The sequence below is a fragment of the Kogia breviceps genome, chromosome 20 (genome assembly GCF_026419965.1).
Source record: "Kogia breviceps isolate mKogBre1 chromosome 20, mKogBre1 haplotype 1, whole genome shotgun sequence".
Classification (NCBI taxonomy): domain Eukaryota; kingdom Metazoa; phylum Chordata; class Mammalia; order Artiodactyla; family Physeteridae; genus Kogia; species Kogia breviceps.
In genome coordinates, this window is record NC_081329.1 from 9,691,674 (window position 1) to 9,712,952 (window position 21,279).

A 21,279-nucleotide genomic window follows, 5' to 3' on the forward strand; every position below is an offset into this window, starting at 1 on the left:
CCCAAGTGTATTTCCTTAATTACTGTGCAACGAGTAAATAACCGAAGGTCTGATGGTTTTGTTTTTTTTTTAAGGACTTGAAAATTGATGGCTATTGAGTCTAATACTTTCAACCCAGGACTTTTTCTAGGGTCTTCGGACAACTGGCCGCGGTTAGTGTGAGGAGAGCCCGGGGGCGGGGCGAGCGAGGCGCGTGGGGGGCTTACGTTTGGAGGTCTCCCAGCGGCCTCTGTCCGATGGACTTGAGCAGGGGCTCCGGCCGGAGGGCCACCTTGGGGGACATTTTGGGGCTGGAGTCCGACTCCCCGCTTTCCTCGTCACCCATGGCTTTGATGTAACTCCCACTCCTCATCCTCCTGCAGGGAATTTCCTCGTCTTTGCCCCCAGTGGGGTACCCTCCCCACTCGTCCTGGGGCACCTAGGAGAGAACAGACAGGGCGTGCGTCAGCCTGGCCATGCGAATCCCGTTGCCGCCTCGTTGGGGGACAAATCCTCCGAGCTCGTGAACACGCAGCTCGTTACGGTCACTTAGCATTGCAAGTCAGAGGCTACTTAGGGGCCTGTCATTCAAACCCCCAAAGGACATTAGTATACAATTCGTGTGTTCTCCCCTGTTATAAAAGTAATAAACGTTATGGGGAAAGTGAGACAATGTTAGAAGTGTAGAAAAAAACACCCATGTGCAGTCTCCAAACCTGGAAAAAAGCGCCCCTGACATTTAGATTTATTTCCTTCTGGTAGAAAAGCAGTTGAAACTTGAGAAAACTGGAAAAAGAGGTCTCCAGGCTGGAGCAGAAGAAAGAAGAGGAAGAAGGAAACCAGAAGGAGGCGGCCCTGCCGCGTGGTGAGAGCTGACAGCGGCGCACCCCCCAGTCGGGTCACGGCCCCCACGCCGGGGCCCTGCACGCCCGGGAAGCACACCGCGCTGGGTTGGGGCTCGGACCCCGAATGCCGTCCGCGGCGCGGGTCCCAGCAGAGCGACGCCCCCTCCGCGCCTCTGTGTCACTTCCGGGCTGCATGGGCTACGCCGCTCAGAGGATGAAGCCGGCCTGCACTCTGCGTCCACCCCCCATCCAGGAAACCCGGGGTCCTCACACGGCACACACAAGTCACGGGGGGCCTACACCGCGCGCGCCTGCCCCGTGCAGCTAACGCTCCACCAGCCGGGACCCTCACGACACCCAGACCACGGCAAGCAGCGGCCGAGGGCAGAGGGCTTCCACGCGTGCCCGCACCGCCACACGGAGCTCCGCAGTCCAAGGACCTAACTCGTGTGCACCCCATGCTGCAGGACGGGGGTGTCCTCCAGTGCCCTTCACCGAGACAGAGGCCATTGCAAGTCTGTACTGACAGTCTTCAGAGACAGGGTGCTTCCTACGGTGACTGTTCAGAGACTTACGGACACTCAGATCATCCTAAGACGAGCCCTGACATTTTCCCAGGGTTTTTAAAACATTTTATTGAAGTCTAGTTGATTTACAATGCTGTGTTAATCTCTGCTGTACAGCAAAGTGACTCAGATATGCACGTGTATATATTTTTCATATTCTTCTCCCTTACGGTCTATCACAGGAGACTGAATATAGTTCCCCGTGCTATACAGTAGGACCTTGTTGTGTAGCCATCCTGTATGTAACAGTCTGCACCTGCTCACCCCGGGATCCCAATCCACCCCTCCCCCAGCCCCCCTTCGCAACCACACTCTGTTCCCTGTGTCTGTGAGTCTGTCTCTGTTTCGTAGATATGTTCCTTTGTCATCTTTCCAGTTTTGATGGCACCAGTGGGCCCACTTGTCACCATCCCCGCCAGGGACGCGCAGGCCCGGATGGAAAGGCAGAGTTTTCAGCTGAAGGCACCTCGTCTCCATTTTCTTAAAACACATCTTCAGACATCTCGCACGTTACAGCCCGGGAGGGGAAACCGGGGATGGGACAGGATGTACCTTCTGCCGTTCCTGCCACGACAAGCAGGGACGGGGCGGCCCCTCACTGAGAGGCGAGGGGGTGTGCCTCAAGCCCCTCCAGCCCCCGTGGTGACACGGCGTGGGTCCTGCCTGCAGCGTGTGCTTTAAAACAGCTCCCCCTCCGCCCACGCCGAGCTGGCTTAGGTCCACGGGAAGTGCGTGGAGACATCGCAGCCACACACGGGAAGAGGAGGGGGCTTAACGGGGTGGAGATTCCAGGTCCTCAGTGGACCCTGACCCCCAGGGCTGTGTGGCCCTGGGGGATCCGCAGCCAAGTCCCTGCAGCTGCAGAGCAGCGGCCATGTGGGTGGCGCTTCCAAGCTCCTTGTTGCTGGGTGCCTAGTGCCTGTCTCCAGCGGGTTTCAAGGGGAGAGTGATCCTGGGCAGTGGTCCAGAGCGGGCGGGCGGGCACGAGGCCACTGACGGCAGTGCAGGACCACCTGAGACACGGTGGGGGGAGAAGGGCCCGGGGACAGAGCAAGAAATCAGCCCCCGGGGAAACAGGCGTAGATTTACGCACATAGAAGGTATCTCCTGATGCTCAGGATTTGGGGCACGAGGAAGAAATGACTCAGGAAGAAGGAAGACGGAGCCTCTCTGGGCATGTAGATCCTCATCCATGGGTTTTCTTACCCAAAGTCAGTTTTCCACCGTCAGAACAAATTGCAAGGATGGAGACAGATGTGGGCACAGACATTTCCACGCCATTTCACGCCAGGTGGTAATGTGGGTCCAACATTTACAGCCACATATCAGAAGACTTTAGACGGTGGGCGCCTCTGACCCAGCAATGTCCCCAGGCAACAGGATTCACACCAGGGACTGTGAACCATTCATTAGGGTCAAAGGAGGAAAACTGATAATATCTGATGGGGTGGCGGGAAATATTTACTACAAGCATGCCATGGATACTGTGCAGAAGAATTGATATTTAGCCAATGAAGGGTGTTCATGGGTGGGAGGATTTTTAGAGTATGCACTCCGTGTTCTTATACCTTAAAGACAGATATGCCTGCAACATGCATAGACACGTAGCCGGAAGGATGTGGAATCATCCCTGGGAGATAGTGACTGCGGGTTTCTCAATGATTTTTCTTTATACTTATGTCTTCTAAATTTTCTACATGGCCCATATATCTTGCTAGTGTCATAGAAAGTAAACCTTAGAAAACTTAGTCCCGAATGACATACATTTCAGTAGGGAGGCAGGCATAAAAAGAAAGTGAATTATGGTTTAATTAGGGCTACAGAAGCAGGTGTGGAGGGAAAACAGGGAAACAGCCAGTGGAAGCTGTGGACAGAGAGGAAATGATCTGGGAAGGCTTCCTGGAGGAGGGGTCTGGGCTCTAACTTCCTGGGATTTGAGCAGCAGGCAGATAGCCAGGACATGGAAGCAACCTAAATATCCATCAACAGATGAATGGATAAAGAAGATGTGGCACATATATGCAATGGAATATTACTCAGCCATAAAAAGAAACGAAATTGAGTTATTTGTAGTGAGGTGGATGGACCTAGAGTCTGTCATACAGAGTGAAGTAAGTCAGAAAGAGAAAAACAAATACCATATGCTAACACATATATATGGAATCTAAAAAAAAAAGGTTCTGAAGAACCTAGGGGTAAGATGGGAATAAAGACACAAACCTACTAGAGAATAGACTTGAAGATATGGGGAGGGGGAAGGGTAAGCTGTGACAAAGTGAGAGAGTGGTATGGACATTTATACACTACCAAACATAAAACAGATAGCTAGTGGGAAGCAGCCACATAGCACAGGGAGATCAGCTTGGTGCTTTGTGACCACCTAGAGGGGTGGGATAGGGAGGGTGGGAGGGAAGGAGACACAAGAGGGAAGAGATATGGGAACATATGTATATGTATAACCGATTCACTTTGTTATAAAGCAGAAACTAACACACCATTGTAAAGCAATTATACTCCAATAAAGATGTTAAAAAGGGCTTCTCTGGTGGCGCAGTGGTTGAGAGCCCGCCTGCCGATGCAGGGGACATGGGTTCGTGTCCCAGTCCGGGAAGATCCCACATGCCGCGGAGCAGCTGGTCCCATGAGCCATGGCCGCTGAGCCTGCGCGTCCGGAGCCTGTGCTCCGCAACGGGAGAGGCCACAGCAGTGAGAGGCCCACGTACCCCCCCCCCACACACACACAGAAAAAGATGTTAAAATAAAAAAAAAAAAGAAGAGAGAGGCGCGCAAAGGCCCAGGAAGGAGGAGGCCGGGGTTCCTCTACGGGCAGGGCGCTCCAGGGAGGGAGGCTGGAGACGGCAGGAGACAGATGGAGAGGCGCCGGGAAAGATGCGTCCCCACTGGCAGCTTTATGGAGTTTTTGTGAATTAAAAACATGTTTCCGTAAAAAAAAACAAAGATTTTTTTCCCCAGCAGCTTGTGAATTAACTAACAAATGAGAGCAGCTTGTATTTTTTTGTTTCTGATGTAAGCCGCCAATTTCGCAGCCTCTGACAGGAGAGATTTCAATACAGAAGGAGTGTAAACCAGAGTCAAGCGTGGGCTCTGAATACTGCTTCCAAAGCACATGTCTCCAGACTATGAAAAGAACAAGGGAGTGACACGAAAATGCCACCGTGCCTGAGTCAGTAACTCTTTCTTGGGCACATTACAGTGTCAAAACCCTGCAATGGCAGGTAAGGGTGGCCAGGGTTGGCCCCCAAACAAGTGCTTTAATGAATGAACAAATGAACTTCCTTTCACAGTGGCCACCGACCTCTGCAAATCCATGCGTGATCTTTGCTGCATTTAGCGATAATTATTACTTTAGTTCCTACTTGCATAGAGTGATATTTATGATGTCTAAATAGGCATTTTCCTAAGGTTGACTTGAGTGTACAGTTCAGTGCCTCCTGCTTCTTGCTTGAAGGAAACTTCAACGTGGCAGATTAAAATGTCCTTTCTTCCTTTCAAGCAGCACAGGTGACGAGGGCCGGGGTTTTGTAATAATATTCTCTTTCGGGTGTTGAAACCAAGCAAGAAAATGCCATCAAATGCTGTGTGTCCCTGTAGGGAAATGTCTTCTCCATTCACTCCAAGCACTTTTTTTGTTTTGTTTTAAATGCACGCCAGGCACGCTCGCCGCTGGGAATCTAATTGAGAGTAAGACAGCTGGGCTTCTCAGTTCCAGGTTGTTACAGTAAAAACAACAACGGGGCTTCCCTGGTGGCACAGTGGTTGGGAGTCCGCCTGCCGATGCAGGGGACGCGGGTTCGTGCCCCGGTCCGGGAAGATCCCACGTGCCGCGGAGCGGCTGGGCCCGTGAGCCGTGGCCGCTGAGCCTGCGCGTCCGGAGCCTGTGCTCCGCGACGGGAGAGGCCACAGCAGTGAGAGGCCCGCGTACCGCAAAAAAACACACAAAAATCCCCCCCCCCCCCCCCCCCCCCCGCCAACAACAACGGTTCTGAGTGGGGACACCCTTTAGGGCCGCGCAAGACATCCATCGGGGGCAGCCGTGCGTGCCACATACTTGGGGGGCACGACCAGCATCCTGGGGTCCAGAGATGCTTGTTCTCAGGGGAGCATGGCACAATCCCACCCCCATGGAGAACCGGCTGGTGTGCTGTATGCTTTTCTCTCTGTAATGCCCTGAGCCTTCAATCTAACTCTTCTTTGTATGTAAACTAAAGTTTCTTTGCTTTCTTCACTTTTCGTTTGCATGGTTTTAATGAACAGCGGATTTTTCAGGAATGCAACTAACCATGTAAATCAAGGGAAGAGAGAACTTTGTTTGCTGTGATGCTTCACCAAGAACTGTTTACCGTGGCCGAAAATCCCATCTGGTGGGTGAATCTGCTGGTGGTGCGTGAATCATAACTATTCCCTCCATGGGTCAAAATTATCGTGTCTTCATCCAGAGACAAGCTTCTGAATACTTCCTTCTGTACACGTTTGTCATGTGCCCAGACATTTTGATATTAAAATTCATGTTCTTAGTTAAAAGTGACCCTCCTTTTATTTCTCTGTTTTATTAGCGTTTGGGCGCGTTATACACGTAAACAAACCTATACAGTTGACCCCTGAACAATGCAGGTGTTGGGGCGCCGACCCTCCATGCAGCCCAAAATCCGAGTATAACTTGTAGTCAGTGCTCCACATGCTTGGCTCAGCATCTGAGGAGTCAACCAGCCGTGGATCGTGTAGTGCTGAGTGGTTACTACTGAAAAATTCTACCTACAAGTGGACCCACGCAGCCCCAACCTGTGCCATGCAAGGGTCAAATCTATACTCAGAATAGAGTGTGTAGGTCGGTTACACATGAATTTCACTTTAGAATAGAGTCCAGGAGACACCGAGAAATATTTGCTATAAACAGGGTACTGGGTTTGACATGTTTAGGGGCCACGGTTACGGGCAGGAAAGTTGTTTAAACAATTGCACAATGGGTATAAGCGCATGGACTTTGGAGAAGGCGTGGTTTAGCTACCAACAAGCCTCACAGGACCTGAGAAGGCGTCTCATAAGAAGGCGTCTCACGTGTTCCAGAACCACTGCGTACAAAAACAACTTTCTGAGGTTACCAGCTTAAACAAGGGATCAAGGTTAGCACTACCCCTGATATGACATATAAACATCATGTACCCCTTGATCTGATGTACTGAATAGGACACAATATCACTTCTGGGTACTCCTGCCCCAAATGCCTAACTTTACTCATGAAAACATCTGAGAAACCCAAACTGAGAGACATTCTACAGAAAGGTTCAATAGCGTCAGGGTCATAAAGATTGGGGAACCACCATGTATTGGAGGAGATTAAGGAGACACAATAACTAAGAGATTGTGGGAACAGAAAGAGGACATCGCGGAAGACTGGTGAAATTCAAATGAGATCTGTTTTTAAGTTAATAATATTATAACGTTGTTAATTTCCTGATTTTGATAACTGTGCTATGGTTATCTAAGTTGTTAACACAGGAGAAATGGGGTGAAGGGTATACCTCAGTTTTCTATTATTGCAACTTTTATGTAAATCTAAAATTATATCAAAAGAAAAAGAAAAATGTTTAAAAAAAAAAAAAAAAGGAAGGCGTCTCATAAGAAGGCTTCCCAGCTGAGCTCGGACACCTGGGAGGTGGGTGGTGCTGGGAAGGGCGCTGAGGAAGGGGTGGGGAGGCAGGGCCCGGGAGGAGGTGCAGGCGGAGGGGGGCCCTGGCCCCAGCCCAGGGGAGCTGGCTTCTGATGAACCCAAGCCCACCTAGTTCTAACCCTCATGCTCTTGGGACGACCCCAGTGGTTCTCAGCTGGGGGTAATTCTGTCTCCCGGGGACACTTGGTGATGTCCGGAGACAAGTTTGGTCATCTTCCAGGTGGGGGGACTGCCTCCTGGCCGCTGGAGGCCCGAGGCCAGGGAAGCTGCTCAACATCCTCCCCCGACCCCCGTGCACCAGAGAGAACCGCCAGCCCAGGGGTCAGCTCTCCTTTGATTTCCACCGTGCACGTGCACAGACACACAGACCTCGTCCTTCTTAACTGGCAAACGTGGACAGCGTAGAATATTCACCCACACAATGTTACTACAGGTTTATATAATGACTGATGATTTTCCAAGCACCTTTCTTACACTGTGTTGAGTCTCCCCACAAAGGGTGATGTATATGAGATCGATGAGGCAGAAAGGCTGACCGGGCTCACGGCTGGCAAATACTCGAACCCCAGCATCCTTCGGTGAAGCATTTATCTCAACAACGTTTCCCAAGTGCCTGTCACAGGCCTGAGACCATACGAGGGATTCAACATGATGCACTGAACGGGGTGCGGCCTCCTGGAGGTGGTCCTGTGTGCTGGTCACCCATTAGTCCCGTCGGCACCGTCCCTATGGGCCGGTCACTCTCCTACGTGCTGGTCCCTGTCCCTATGTGCTGGGCACCGTCCCTATGGGCTGGGCACTCTCCTACGTGCTGGGCACCGTCCATATGTGCTGGTCACTGTCCATACGTGCTGGGCACCATCCATATGTGCCGGGCACTGTCCCCATGTGCTGAGCACCGTCCATACGTGCTGGTCACTCTCCAATGTGCTGGGCACTGTCCATATGTGCTGGTCACTGTCCATACGTGCTGGGCACCGCCCATATGTGCTGGCCACTCTCCTATGTGCTGGGCACCGTCCCTGTGTGCCGGGCACTGTCCCCATGTGCTGGGCACCGTCCATACGTGCTGGTCACTCTCCTATGTGCTGAGCACCGTCCATATGTGCTGGTCCCTGTCCCCGTGGGCTGGTCGCTGTCCACAAGTGCTGGTCACGCTCCCCATGCCCTCTCCTGTCCCCTCTGGTCCCCGGTGTCCTCCCCCACCCCCTGCTCTGTGCCCTGACACTGAGGGAGCCTCTCGCCAGCCCGTGTCCCTTAGCCTCCGGTTCTGGTTGGCTCTGCCACGGGCTGCACTGCGGGGGGCGTGGGGAGGGTGCGGAGCGCCTTCCAGAGCTCTCTCCAGCTTCGGGCCCACGGCCTGCCAGGAGCTGCCTCAACCAGGCCTCCGAATGCTGCGGGTCCTGCCTCCACAGGCCCCCTCTCTCCGGACCCTACCCACAGGCCTAGGACGGTAATGATTTCCCCTGTGCTCTGGGAACGGCTCATTTCAAACCCTTCCCAGGGGATGCCACCGATCTCCAGGACCCACCCGCCCACTGTCACGAAAGAACAGAGACGGCAAAATGCCCCACGATGTGAGCGTGTCTTATGTGCTGATGAAATGGGCCAAGACGTGCATGTGGAAACACAAGAGACCGATTGTGAGAAGCGCCCAGAAGAGGGACGAGGGTTTCCGTGGGGTCTCCATGGGGAGGGACCCCCCCCACCACCTCAGCAGGCTTAGGGAGTAACCCAACCCACAGAGGGGCCAAGAAGAGGCTGGGGGCTCCTCCATCCTCCCGATCACCCCGATTCCAGATCCACCCAGATGCCGCCAGTGCCTGGAAAGACGCTTGCTTTGTTGGACCGACATCTGAGTATCTTTCACTGCTTCCACGTCTCCCGCGGCATCACAGGACAAACGAGCCTCCTTGTTCCTTCATTCGGGGCTTTATTACGAGTCCGACCCCACCAGACGCAGGAATAATGCGGTGACGGGGGTGCGGGGTCCTGTTGGGGAGACAGATCGTAGACCAACGAGCAAAGCAATGCAGGCGGACGGAGGGACGGGGCCACGAGACACACTCAGGACACTTGGGGCAGCCACTTCGGCCAGGGTGTGGGAGATGGTCAGTCTCAGAGCTCAGCTCTTAGTCAGAAGTCAGCTTTCACTCCTGATCGCCTGGAAGCACACGTCCAGGGCTCTGGGAGCCTGAGGCCCCTTGAAGTGCTTACTGCAGAAACCAGAAGAGGGCCCCTCTGGTAAAGGTGGATGGTTTTTCTAAAGCACAAACAGAACCCACTGAACGCATGTCGCTGGGAAATGCAGTGTTTGTAGGATGTACTTCTGTGCGCACGCTGCGTACTTCAACTTTATGACCCAGCTTCCGCTCTGGGACGCGGGATGCTCACGACTTAGGGAGGAGCGTTCGGAGCCCTTTCCCGCGGAGGAGGGTGGGGCAGCTCGGTGCCCAGGTCTGGGGGCAAGCGGACCTCGGCGGGATGGAGCTTGGCAGCGGGGCTGAAATACTTTGCAAGTGTGGGAAGATTTGCACGCTTCACAGTGGCTCTCCCTGCTCCACGGTCAGTCCTTGTACCCCTCCCCTCTGCTGGCTCCCTGGAGTGTCATGTCGGGACAGGAGCTCTTCCTGCATTAAACACCAGACAAGATGCTGCCTTTGGAACAGCAGTAGCATTAGCACCAGACACTGGGGTAAGACCCCCAGTCGCCAGGAGAGACCCTGCGGGTCTGGACCACCAGTCGGGCAGAGACAATCAAGAGAGGAAGGGGGGAGGGAGAGTGAAGGAGGCCTGCGGAGAGGCCAGGAGGCCAGGGCGGGAGAAGGGGCTACCGAGCTGGGGCTGGCCCCGGGCTACGTGCCGCTGGGGTGCGATGCGATGGGGGCCAAGGCCCGTGTTCCTGGCACGTTCCCACGTGTCCCCGCCGTGTTCTCTAGACGACGCAGTTGCCCTCACCTGTCCTCCCATTAGGGCCGGGAGGGCACCTCCTACCTTCGTGTCCCTAGAACCCAGGGCAGCACATGACAGGGGGGCCACCTGTTCCCTGAGCTACCCCCCCCGCAGGTCACCCGCCCAATTCACGTCTCATTCATTAACACTCTGACCTTAGACGCTTGGTCTGCTGATGGAGAAACTACTAAAACAAGCTCTTTCAAAGAATAAAAAGGATCATAATTTTCTTTCAATTCTGCCTATTGTCTGCTGTGACCTACTTAAAAACATAAAAACTCTTGCTCTAATGTTAACTATGTATTCTGTACAAACCAAAGGTGAAAGTGAAAAGCAAGCCTTTTGTTCAGCTCCAAATCTCTCTGGCTTTTGGTGGAAAAAGAAAAGCGTATGAGCGTTTATTTCTCCCTTCTGTTCTTTTAAATCTTATTCCTGTGGTAGCATCTACAGACGAATTCTTCCAATCCCCCTACCTTCTGGCTGTGAAGTAAAATCTGCGCTGGTGAGGATGCGGAGATTTGTATCCTTCCCCAGAAAGCGTAATGCAATCAGCATGGTGAAGCCCTGTAGCAGAAGGTCCTGGAAGTCCTAGCCCAACAGGACGAAGGAGCCTGGGAAGGAGGCGGAGCTCGCGATCCTCCTGGTCTCAGATCTGCCCCCCCAGCCACCCTGTGATCCTCCTGGGCCCGGGGAGGACGGGGGCTGGTTCCCTTCCAGGAAGGAGCGGGAGGGAGGGGGGCTTGGTGGGAGCCCATCCCCTGAGTGAGCGCCTCACCCGCGTTTCTCTGGGGCCCCGTGGCGCCGCCCTGCCTGCGATGCGGCGCCCACCGCGGGCGACCGTGGTCCAGACTGTTCTGAGGCTGCATCGTGGGTGGACTCCGGACTGTGTCCCCGCACGAGGACCACGCGGCTGAGTCTACGACGGCCCTCTCCGAGTGAGGCCCCGGGGGGTTTGCGGGCCTGCGTTGATGTTGTTTAACACCACGGGTTGTTCCACCGAATCACAGCTTTTCACGGGACCCAGTCACTTGCCATTTCTCACCCATTATCATATAAGGACAAATGTCCCCAAGTCGGGAAACTGGGTTTTGCCGGAGCCACGGCTGCAGCGACGACCCTCTCGTTCCACCGGGCGAGGTCCTCCGTGACCCTCACGCTGGCAGTGAGGGACCACGGGCCGGGGGGGCTGACGGTGGAGGCCCGACCACCGCCTGACACACACGAGTGCCCGAGATGCGGGTGCGCGACCCCTTGAGGCCACCCCACAGTTGGAGCCCAGACTGCGGGGGACGTCAGACAAAGGGGTTCCTTAACCACCCCCCAAAATAAAATCCCCGGGGAGGACAGCAGTGGCAAGAGAGAGCAAAGAGAAGGAGACAGAGGAGAAAGCAACAGACCTTTCCTGGACAGGCCACCCCACCCCGCGCAGGCCCCTGCTCTGGATGCCGATGGGGACGGACCGTGAGAGAGGGCGGGGAGCAGACCGTGAACCCTGGGCACTGACCAGACATTGAAACTCTAAGGAACTGTGATCCCTTAATGTCTGCATGGCAGCGCAGTTGTGCTGCAAAAGGAAGAGCCCTGACCTTCCAGTGTGGGTCTTTTAGAGATAAACACAGAAGCACCTACCTAGGCTGGGTGGGCTTTGTTTCAACATAACCTGGACCGGAAGGCAGGTGAGGTACCGATGGGACAAGACTGGCCCTGAATCGATCATTCCCGAGGCTGGGCGGTGAGTGTCTGGGGTTCATTATGTCGCACTCTTGCCTTTATATCGGGTTACTGGTTTCCATGATTAGCAGATGTTCGGTAAGTGGAGAGGGGACAGAAAACGTTTGAGGGGGAGGCCCTGAGGGCTACGAGGCGCCCCAAGAAGTGTTGTGGAAAAGTCAGGTCACTGAGTCGGGCACCCAGGGGGCCCCCCACCCCAGCTGTAGGCCCATCCTGACGTGCTGAGGGGACACCGCATTGGAGATTCCCCAGGTCCAAACACGGACACAAACAGGAGAGTTTGGCTTCTCTCACAATGACTAGACTGGGCCCTGGATGGATCTGTCGTATCTCTTTAGAGATGTACAGGTAAAAATTTCCTATTTATCTATCACTGGCATTGGCGAACTACAAGCAAAATCTAAGTCTCTCCCATTGCTACAGAAATAATATTTTATCCATCTGCCAGCTTGCCTCCTTGAATAAATCTTCCTCTAAAAGCAATTTGGTTTGCATTTCCTTTTAAAACAGAACCCCTGGGTTTTGGACCATGTTCCAGGATGGCAATTGGAATTGCTAAAATGATTCGCAGCCACCTGACACCCGAAAAGATTCACAGTTGTTTATCTGTTCCATTAAATGACCGTCTGATGACTCAGCCAGCATTTAGCACTATTACTCATTATTCCGTGAGGATTTCTCTAACCCAGAGCACAGCCTACAGCAACTGCTGCCGGGCATGTCGAAGGGATTGTGAATTGGAATACAAATTACACATACACTGAAGGAAAACTTCAGCCTTTCCAGCTTTGCTAACAGCGCTGTTAGCTAACAGAAGTAATTGCAGAGGCCTCTTAAAAGGGGTGAGTGCCTCTCGGTGGGTGGCGCTCCCCCAGCTCCCTCGGGGGTGGTGGCACGGTTAGGAGGCCCAGAGGAGAAGGGAATGATCTAAAACAGAGAATTCACAATATGCCACCTCCGGCCAGCCACTGCCTTTAATCTGCTTTTGCCTTTGGTGACTGTATCTCATCCACACGCCAGGGGAATGCACGCGGTTTCCAATCGTGCTCCTTGGCTTAAAGATGCTACTGCCGGCTAAGGCCCGTGAACTCACTCAAGCTCACTCCTGGACCAAACCAGCCACTTGCAAGTGGGAAAGCACTACCACGGGCTGACACACGTCTGTGGCCGCTGCTACGTCCTGCAGCGTTAGGGCCGTCCGAGGACTGGCCCGTCGTACTCAGGGCTACGGCCCGGAGGAAGGACGGGGGGGTCCTCCTGGGCCCTCCCCACTCGGCCCGCCAGACGGCACGCGGTGCCCTCCCTTACCTGCAGGTAGTGGCAGGGCCGCAGTGGCGGCTTCAGCTCCGGGGGCCCCAGCGGCTTGTCCAGGTGCAGGGAGCTCTTGCGGTAGGCCTCCTTGGCCTGGCTCACCGTGAGCGTGGACCAGGAGCTGCGCTTCATGTACTTGGCGTCCGGCGCCAGGGCCAGGCCCTCACAGGCCGAGCACTTGACGTCGCTGTTGCTCTTGGAGATCCGCAGCGAGAGGTCCCCGAAGGGGCCGGGCAGCGCGTCGGGGAAGCAGTGGGCCGCAGGGTCGGCGGGGTGACGGCTGAGCACGCTGGAGGCTCGGTAGGTGCTGTCGCTGTCCAGGTTGTCGTCCGAGCTCCACCAGCTGCTGAGCCCCGAGCGGTGGCGGCCCTCGGCCTTGCGCTCCCGGCTCTTGCTCCGTTTGCCGTGCTTGGAGTGGTGGCCGTGGGCGTGCTCGTCCGCCCGGCCGTCCCCCTTGGTGCCGTTGACGTGGCCCTTGGACGAGCCCTCCAGGGAGTGGGACTTGGTGAAGAGCTTCTGCACGGAGTGGACCAGGTGCCGGATGCGGCCGGGGCTCTCGCTGCGCTGCTCGGCAGCCGCGGAGGTGCGCTGGTACTGCAGCGTGTGGAAGCCGTCCCTGTGCAGGGGCAGCTGCTTCTCGAACTGGTCCAGCAGGTTGGCCGGGATCCGGTTGGCCTTGGCGCCGGCGTGGGCCACGGCGCAGTCGTCCCTGGTGTCGTAGTGGGAGCTGTAGTGCATCCGGGGAAAGGTGCTGCTGGACACGTGGTCTCCCAGCGCCACCGGCAGCATCATGCAGTCGGAGTGGACGGAGGTCCGCGGGGAGCAGCGGTGACGCTCCATCGGGCAGCTCTCGGCCGGGCTGAGCAGGTAGGGCTGCCGCGCCTCCGGGCCACGGTGCAGGTGGCCGTGGCTGTGCGCGCAGTCCTCGGGGGGCGTCAAGCCACAGGTGTGGCCAGAGCACAGCGAGGGCGGGTTCCGGCTCCCGGACAAGCCTTTCATAGTCCTCAGCGCTGGGGAGTACCGATCTTCATTGAAGTGCTGAGTCGGGGACCATGAGTGCTGCTGGTCTGTTGAGAGAACACAGAAGCACCGCGTCAGACCCGGTGGGAACACGGACGGAAGCCCTCGCTTGACGCCCATCCCTCTACATGTGGACTGTTTGTACCCCGTGGCCACTCCTGGTCTGGACGCTCAAGCGAACGGTCATTGTTTTATACCACATCGCCTGCTCCAAAGTAGAAGCGCATTAAAAGTAACTTCGATATTCCCCAGTGTGGCTCGACGCCTACGAATACTTAATGCCTAATACATCAGGTCTCTTGACAGCAAGATTTTGTGGTGTTAAACAGATGAACAATTTGGGGGAAAAAAACAAGTTACATTTCAACTAGACTTGCGTGTCGGGGTTCGGTTTGAGAAGGTTGAGAAATCACACCTCAGTGATACCGCCTGGCGGGCTGATGCACCCCGTGCTAGGGTGTCGGTCGTGACTCATCTAAAGCTGTGTCCTCACTAAGCAGGCGAGCAGCGGAGGTCACTTCCTCGAGGCCACCGTCCGCGTCAGCACGAGGATGGAACCAGCATGTCTGACTTCCTATTTCAGATTGTTGATTTTGAGCTGTATGATTCTACTCAGAAAGATCAGGGAAAAAAAGGTCTGGCTTTGTGAGCTGCACTCTTCAACACAGACCCTCGAACCACCAGAGCTGACCTCTGCAGCGTGCTGGGTCTGCTGCTGCTGGGTGTCCTGGTGGGAAGGCAGCTGAGCTCAGCGGTCGAAACGGGGGCCTCTGGGCATGGACTCGTTAGGGTTAGGGCCCCAGCTCTGCCAGCACTAGCGTGGGGCTCTCGGCAGGCTTCCGTCCCCTCACCTGTGAGCCGGCAACAAGCAGAGGTCCGGGAGGAGGACGCGCTCGATGATGATTTTTAGCTACATTATTATGATTGTAATTGGTACCATTTTCAATTTTCTTGGGTCAGCACGTATAAAGTCCAGGCTTTACTGGATTCCAGGCTTTGCTAGAGAAGCCCCTTGCCCCACTTCTGCTTCCTGACGCCCCAGCGTCTCTGCTTCTGTTGCTTCCAACTGGCCACCAAACAGATGCAGGAGACACAGCCTCTATCATAGCACATGATATACCTACATCCTATGTATGCAAAATGCACATATCCATATAGAATATGCATACCTCGTATATAATATGCATATAATATCATCTATACAGGAGACACAGCCTCTATCACAGCACATGATATGCCTACATACTATGTATGCAAAATGCACATATCCATATAGAATATGCATACCTCGTATATAATATGCATATAATATCATCTATACAGGAGACACAGCCTCTATCATAGCACATGATATGCCTACATACTATGTATGCAAAATGCACATATCCACATAGAATATGCATACCTCATATATAATATGCATATAATATCATCTATACAGGAGACACAGCCTCTATCATAGCACATGATATGCCTATATACTATGTATGCAAAATGCACATATCCATATAGAATATGCATACCTCATATATAATATGCATATAATATAATCTATACAGGAGACACAGCCTCTATCATAGCACATGATATGCCTATATACTATGTATGCAAAATGCACATATCCATATAGAATATGCATACCTCATATATAATATGCATATAATATAATCTATACAGGAAATACAGACTCTATTATAGCATATGATATGCCTATATACTATGTAGGCATAATGCATATATCCATATAGGATATGTATACATAGTATGTAATTTGCATATAATATAATATGTAAATGAATAGACTCTTATAGCATATGACATGCATATATAGTATGTACACATAATGCATACATTGGCTATAATATGCATACATTGTACATAGTATGCATATAATATATACAGGAAATACAGACGGTTATAGTATATAGCAGGGGTCCTCAACCCCTGGGCCACAGACAGCTACCGGTCCATGGCCTGTTAAGGACTGGGTGGCACAGCAGGAGGTGAGTGCCCGGCGAGCCACGGAAGCTTCATCTATATTTACAGCCGCTCCCCATCGCTCGCATTACCGCCCGAGCTCCTCCTGTCAGATCAGCGGCGGCATTAGATTCTCATAGGAGCGCGAACCCTACCGTGAACCGTGCATGCCAGGGATCTCGGTGGCACACTCCATGAGAATCTAGTGCCTGGTGATCTGAGGTGGGGCTGAGGCGGTGATGCTGGCGCCGGGGAGCGGCTGCAAATACAGATCATCATCAGCGGAGAGGTCTGAGCGCACAGACGCCATCATAGATCAACCGCTTGCAGACTCCTATCAAAACCCCATCAGTGAGTGGCAAGTGAAGACAAGCGCAGGGCTCCCACTGATTCTGCACTATGGGGAGTTGTCTCATTATTTCATTATCTATTACAATGTAATAATAGAAATAAAGTGCACAATAAATGCAATGCACTTGAATCATCCTGAAACTATCCCCCTTCTCCCCCATTCATGGAAAAATTGTCTTCTACAAAACTGGTCCCTGGTGCCCAAAAGGTTGCGGATCACTGGTATACAGTATACATATGTAGTACATAATATGCACGTATGGCATGTAATGTAATGTATACCGGAAATACAGACTACCATAGTATATACTATGCATTTATAGCATGTATATATAATGCATATATCCATATATAAAATGCATATATAGTATGCGTATAATAGAGAGGAAATAGATCCTATTAGAGTGTATAATATGCACATGTAGCATGTATGTATAATGCATATATTTGTATATAACATGCATGTATAGTATACAGTATGCATGTAATATATAGAGGAAATAGATCCTATTATAGTGTATAATATGTGCATATAACATGTATATGTAGTGCATATACTCATATATAATATGCATATATAGTATATAGCATGCATATAATATACGCAGGAAATAGCTTCTATGTTATAGTGTATAACAGGCACACATAACGTATACGTATATGTGTATATTTGTATATAATATGCATATACTATAGCATGTGCAGGAAACACAGACTCGGGATGGCAGGCCCCCTGAGGCTACCGGCTGGCCCCGGCCCCGTGCCAGGCCCAGAGCGGATGCTCCGAGCTGCGTGGTGACCAGATATGCCGGCAGAGCCCCTCACTCTAGGTTCATCTATCTCTCAGCTCTCCTGGGAAGTATCCTGTGCTCTGTCACATCAAACTGCTGCTCCTTCTAAAAATTTCTCCGCAGGTCCTCTCCACGCTCCGCTCCCCAGGCTGGGGTGCTTTCTTCAGGATCTGCTCTCCGAGACTCGGCTCCAGCACCACCCACCGCAGTTCAGACAACGCCTGGGCCCCATGTGCGCTGTCCTCAGGCTGAGGGTCCAGAAAGGGACGACAAGTGGACCTTCTCAACGCGTGAGAGCCTCGTCTCCTCAGGAAGGAAGCTGTCCGAGCCCCGACCCACCTCGGCACCACCCACCCGTCCTCCTCCACCGAGAGTGTCCCCCGCCCACCCTTCACGCACAAAGCCTTGCCAGAGACACGCGCAGAGCCACCCACCCTGACCGCCGAAGTGGCCTCCAAGGGCCACTGTGGGAAACAGGGAAGAAAGCTGAGAGACATGAGGCTTCTCCGTGATGACCGCCAACCCATTTCTCCCGGTGATCCACGCAAGGGAAACGTCACCTGCCAAGGACGCTCGCCCAACAGCTGGTCCAAGGTGTGGAAATGGAGCAGGACCCCACGGGGCCCCCCGGTACCCAGGCCCTGCCATGTCCCCCGTTTCTTGCTGTTAGAAAAAAGGCTTTCGTTTACCTAGGCCTTCCCCGAGTGCCAAAGACCAGACTCAAGCAGTCTCTAGTTAGGGAAGTGAGGGAATTGCAGAAATAAAGGAAAACCCGTCAAGCAAGAAAGGTAATGAGAGATTAAACAAGAGTTCAGTGATAAAACAGAGTCCTAGTTCCTCCTCAAGGGACGTACCTACCATCTGACACATAATCTTGGGGCTGTTCTGCAGAAACGAAGACCCCTGCCCGGGTGACTACAGGCTGAGACCCCAGACGAGTTGGAACCTGGAGGCTGAGGATTGAGATTTCCGGAGCATCACCCCGTTGCCTCACCACCGACCAAGCAGAAGAAAGTCACGGTCCCTGCCGCCCCCACCCCAGAGGTCGCCTTTAAAAACCTTAGGCTCAGGCCAGCCCGTGACGCGGATCAGAGACAAACCCACGTCTCCCGTCTTCTTGGTTGTTGCCTCTGGATCAATGAAACTTTCTGTGCTCCAGACTCTGACCTTTCGATTTGTTTGGGCTCACTGTGCATCTGACACACGGACTTGGGTTTGATACCAGTGTGGGTTCAGAAGGTCCCCTTTGCAGGCTCCAGAACTGCCACTTGTCAGGCTGGCTCAGATGTGGGAATGTATTATAAGAAAGGGACCCGGTTTCCCGGATCCCTGAGAAGTTAGGGGCAAGACTTCTCTACCTGGGAGCAACTGACAGCAGGAGAGAAAGTAAACCTTTTCTGAGGATCCCAAGGGGCTGTCTCTCACTCTCTCCTGCACGTTCACAGCAAACGGTCCCCAATTCCAGGGTCCGCAGGCCCTTTATCTCCAAACAGAGCTTTGCTTTATCCCAGTGTGAGCTGCTTTGCTGTCTCATGGGAGTGGGCATCCCATAATAGCTACGCAGTGCCTGTCCTTCTCAACAGCCAAATTATAACTAGAGCACTTCAATACGTCAGGAAAGGATACTTTAGATTACATTTTAATATAATTAAAAGCAAGTTTTCAAAGGAAATTCAGTATTCAATTGATAAACAGAAAAAAACTGTGTCCTGTAATCTAGACTTTACAGCAGCATAAAGCTGTCATCCTATTATCTTTTGCTTTATTTTTCCATTAACATGTAACTTAATACAATTCTAATCTTCCTCCGTATTAAAAAGCCAACCCATTATTTTTCCACTCACGTATCCCGTTTCTACCTAATGTTTAGCCTGCAAGCCACACTATGAATGTGGCTCCATACAAGAGAGAAGTTTAACTGAAATGAATTAAATTTGATTATGCCACATGTTGATAATATTCTCATTGCCTCTGAATTCCTTGACATATGCACGGAAGCTTACACATTACCTCCGAAAAATAAAACAATGACAACACACAGGATAATAATCCGCTGTAAATAATGGTGATACCAAAACATATAATGAGGGCTTGTACTCTATAGGTTTTTTGAATAAGTCTACATAACATACAACAAATACCTTAGGGGCCGGTAATTTCTCTTTGTGAAAGTGAGGTAACAAACACAAAATGCGGAAGGCGTCTTAGCTTCCTAATTTACAGCTATTCACTGAACCCTTCTTTGTTATTAAGCAAAAGAAAATAGCAATTATCATCATTAGTCATTAACTGTCTCCCCGAATTCAAACCAGAATGTAAATGCACATTTTACTGCTGGATTTCCCGAGACTGTTGGCATACCCAGTCTAAAAAATATATCTTGAGTGGTGGAATGAAACCTTTTAAAATACAGCTAATGAGATGGAGTGCTCACTGTGCGTGGCTCGTGTCACAGGCTTTACCCTCCTGGCAGCCCCCTGGGAGCAGTGCCTGTCCCCAACGCAGGCTGAGGGGGCCAAGGCTAGCAGGGCAGTTGGGCAAGGTTCTCCAGGTGGCACCACATGCAGACACTCACAGGCACACGTACACTCTCATATCAGAGCTGCATCAGAACCCCAGCATCCCAGCTCTGGGCTGCTGATGGATGGGGAGGATGGAGGGGGCCCCTGTGCCCTTTCTGGTTAAACCAGGCTCGTGGTTCCAACACCAAGCCCAGCCTGAGCCACCCAGGCTGGACACACGCTGCGGCAAGGGGCCCAGGCCCAGGTGTTTGGGGAAAGCATGGAGGCCCCTGCCTCCGGGTACAGACAGGCATGGCCGGGCCCTCCCCAACCCCACTGTGGGTGCTTGGAGGTCCTTCCCCAGAGGAAACCAGCTTGGTCTCCCTCTACCGGAAGCTCACTTACACCCAAGCTGCCTGCCTGCCTGCATCTGCCTCTGATTTTATCCCCCATCAAGGGGAGGGACAGACCTTCCACTGCATCAACTTGGGAAGGAAAATCCTGTAGGAGGGAGAGGGCCGCTGAACTAAACGGAAAGAACAACCCAAGGAAGACAAAATGAAGGGGCAAAAATCTTTATCCAGTGGACCACGGTGTTGCTTGCTAAATAAAGAAGGATATATTTTCCCCATTCTAGTGGAACTTATCAACATTTCCTCAGAAATTTCAGCTGGGTCTTGTGCAAAGCCGTGAGGCCTTCCTGCTGGTCCCTGGAACCGCCACTCCCTTTGTGTACTGACTTATCCTCCTCCCCGCTCCTGTGTCCTCCCCGCTGGCCCCAGCAGCACTCGCTGAGCCCACTTCCCTTCACGACTCCTCAGGAGCCACAGGCCACCTGGCCATCTCGCCAGGACCTGGCGACACAAGTGCAGGTCAGGGAACCCAGAAAGAAAGAGCCGAGTGGAACTGTTCCTGTATGTAATGTGTGAAGGTATGAAAGATGGGGCCCACCATGTCACAAGGAGCCTATCTGAAGCTCCTTTAAAAAAGCTTCCTCAAAAATTAAACAGAAAAGTTCAAGATTTATATCCTGACAGCTACAAAATATTGCTGAAAGAAATTAATGATGCTCTAAGTAAATGGAAAGATATACCCAAAAAAGAATGCATAACTGAATCACTTTGCTGTACAGCAGAAATTAACACAACTTTATAGATCAACTATAGTTCAATAAAAAATAAAGATATCCTACATTCATAAATTGGAAGAATTAAAATGGTTAACGTGGGAATATTCCCCCAAATGACCTGCAGATTCAAAAGAATCCCCATCAAACCCCCAACTGGCTTCTCTGTCAAAATTCAAAACCTGATCTTCAAATTCATATGGATAGAAAATGAAAACTAAATCTAAAGCAAGCAGGAGGAAGGAAATAATAAAGCTCAGAGTGGGGATAAATGAAATAAGAAACAATATAGAGAATCAGTGAAATCAAAGTTGGTTCTTCAAAAAGATCAATAAAACTGACAAACCTTTAGCTTGACTGAAAAGAAAAAAAACACTCAAATTTCTAAAACCAGAAACCAAAGTGGCAGATTACTACTAACCTTATATAAATAAGAAGGA

At 52.1% G+C, this 21,279-nt stretch overlaps 1 protein-coding gene across 12 annotated transcripts in view; it reads right to left on the reverse strand.

The window, feature by feature from the left end:
• The window catches only part of DLGAP2 (DLG associated protein 2), a 719,273-nt gene that overhangs the window by 108,545 nt on the left and 589,449 nt on the right, over positions 1–21,279 (reverse strand). For all 12 annotated transcript variants that reach the window (XR_010838517.1, XR_010838518.1, XM_067022654.1 and 9 more), the window contains 2 exons: positions 13,071–14,140; positions 207–418 (listed from right to left, as the gene is read on the reverse strand). Coding sequence is in view for 10 of the 12 variants with exons in the window: in XM_067022654.1 (XP_066878755.1) it covers positions 207–418; positions 13,071–14,140 (1,282 nt within the window). In the remaining 2 variants the exon portion in view is untranslated. The remainder of the gene's footprint in view (positions 1–206; positions 419–13,070; positions 14,141–21,279) is intronic.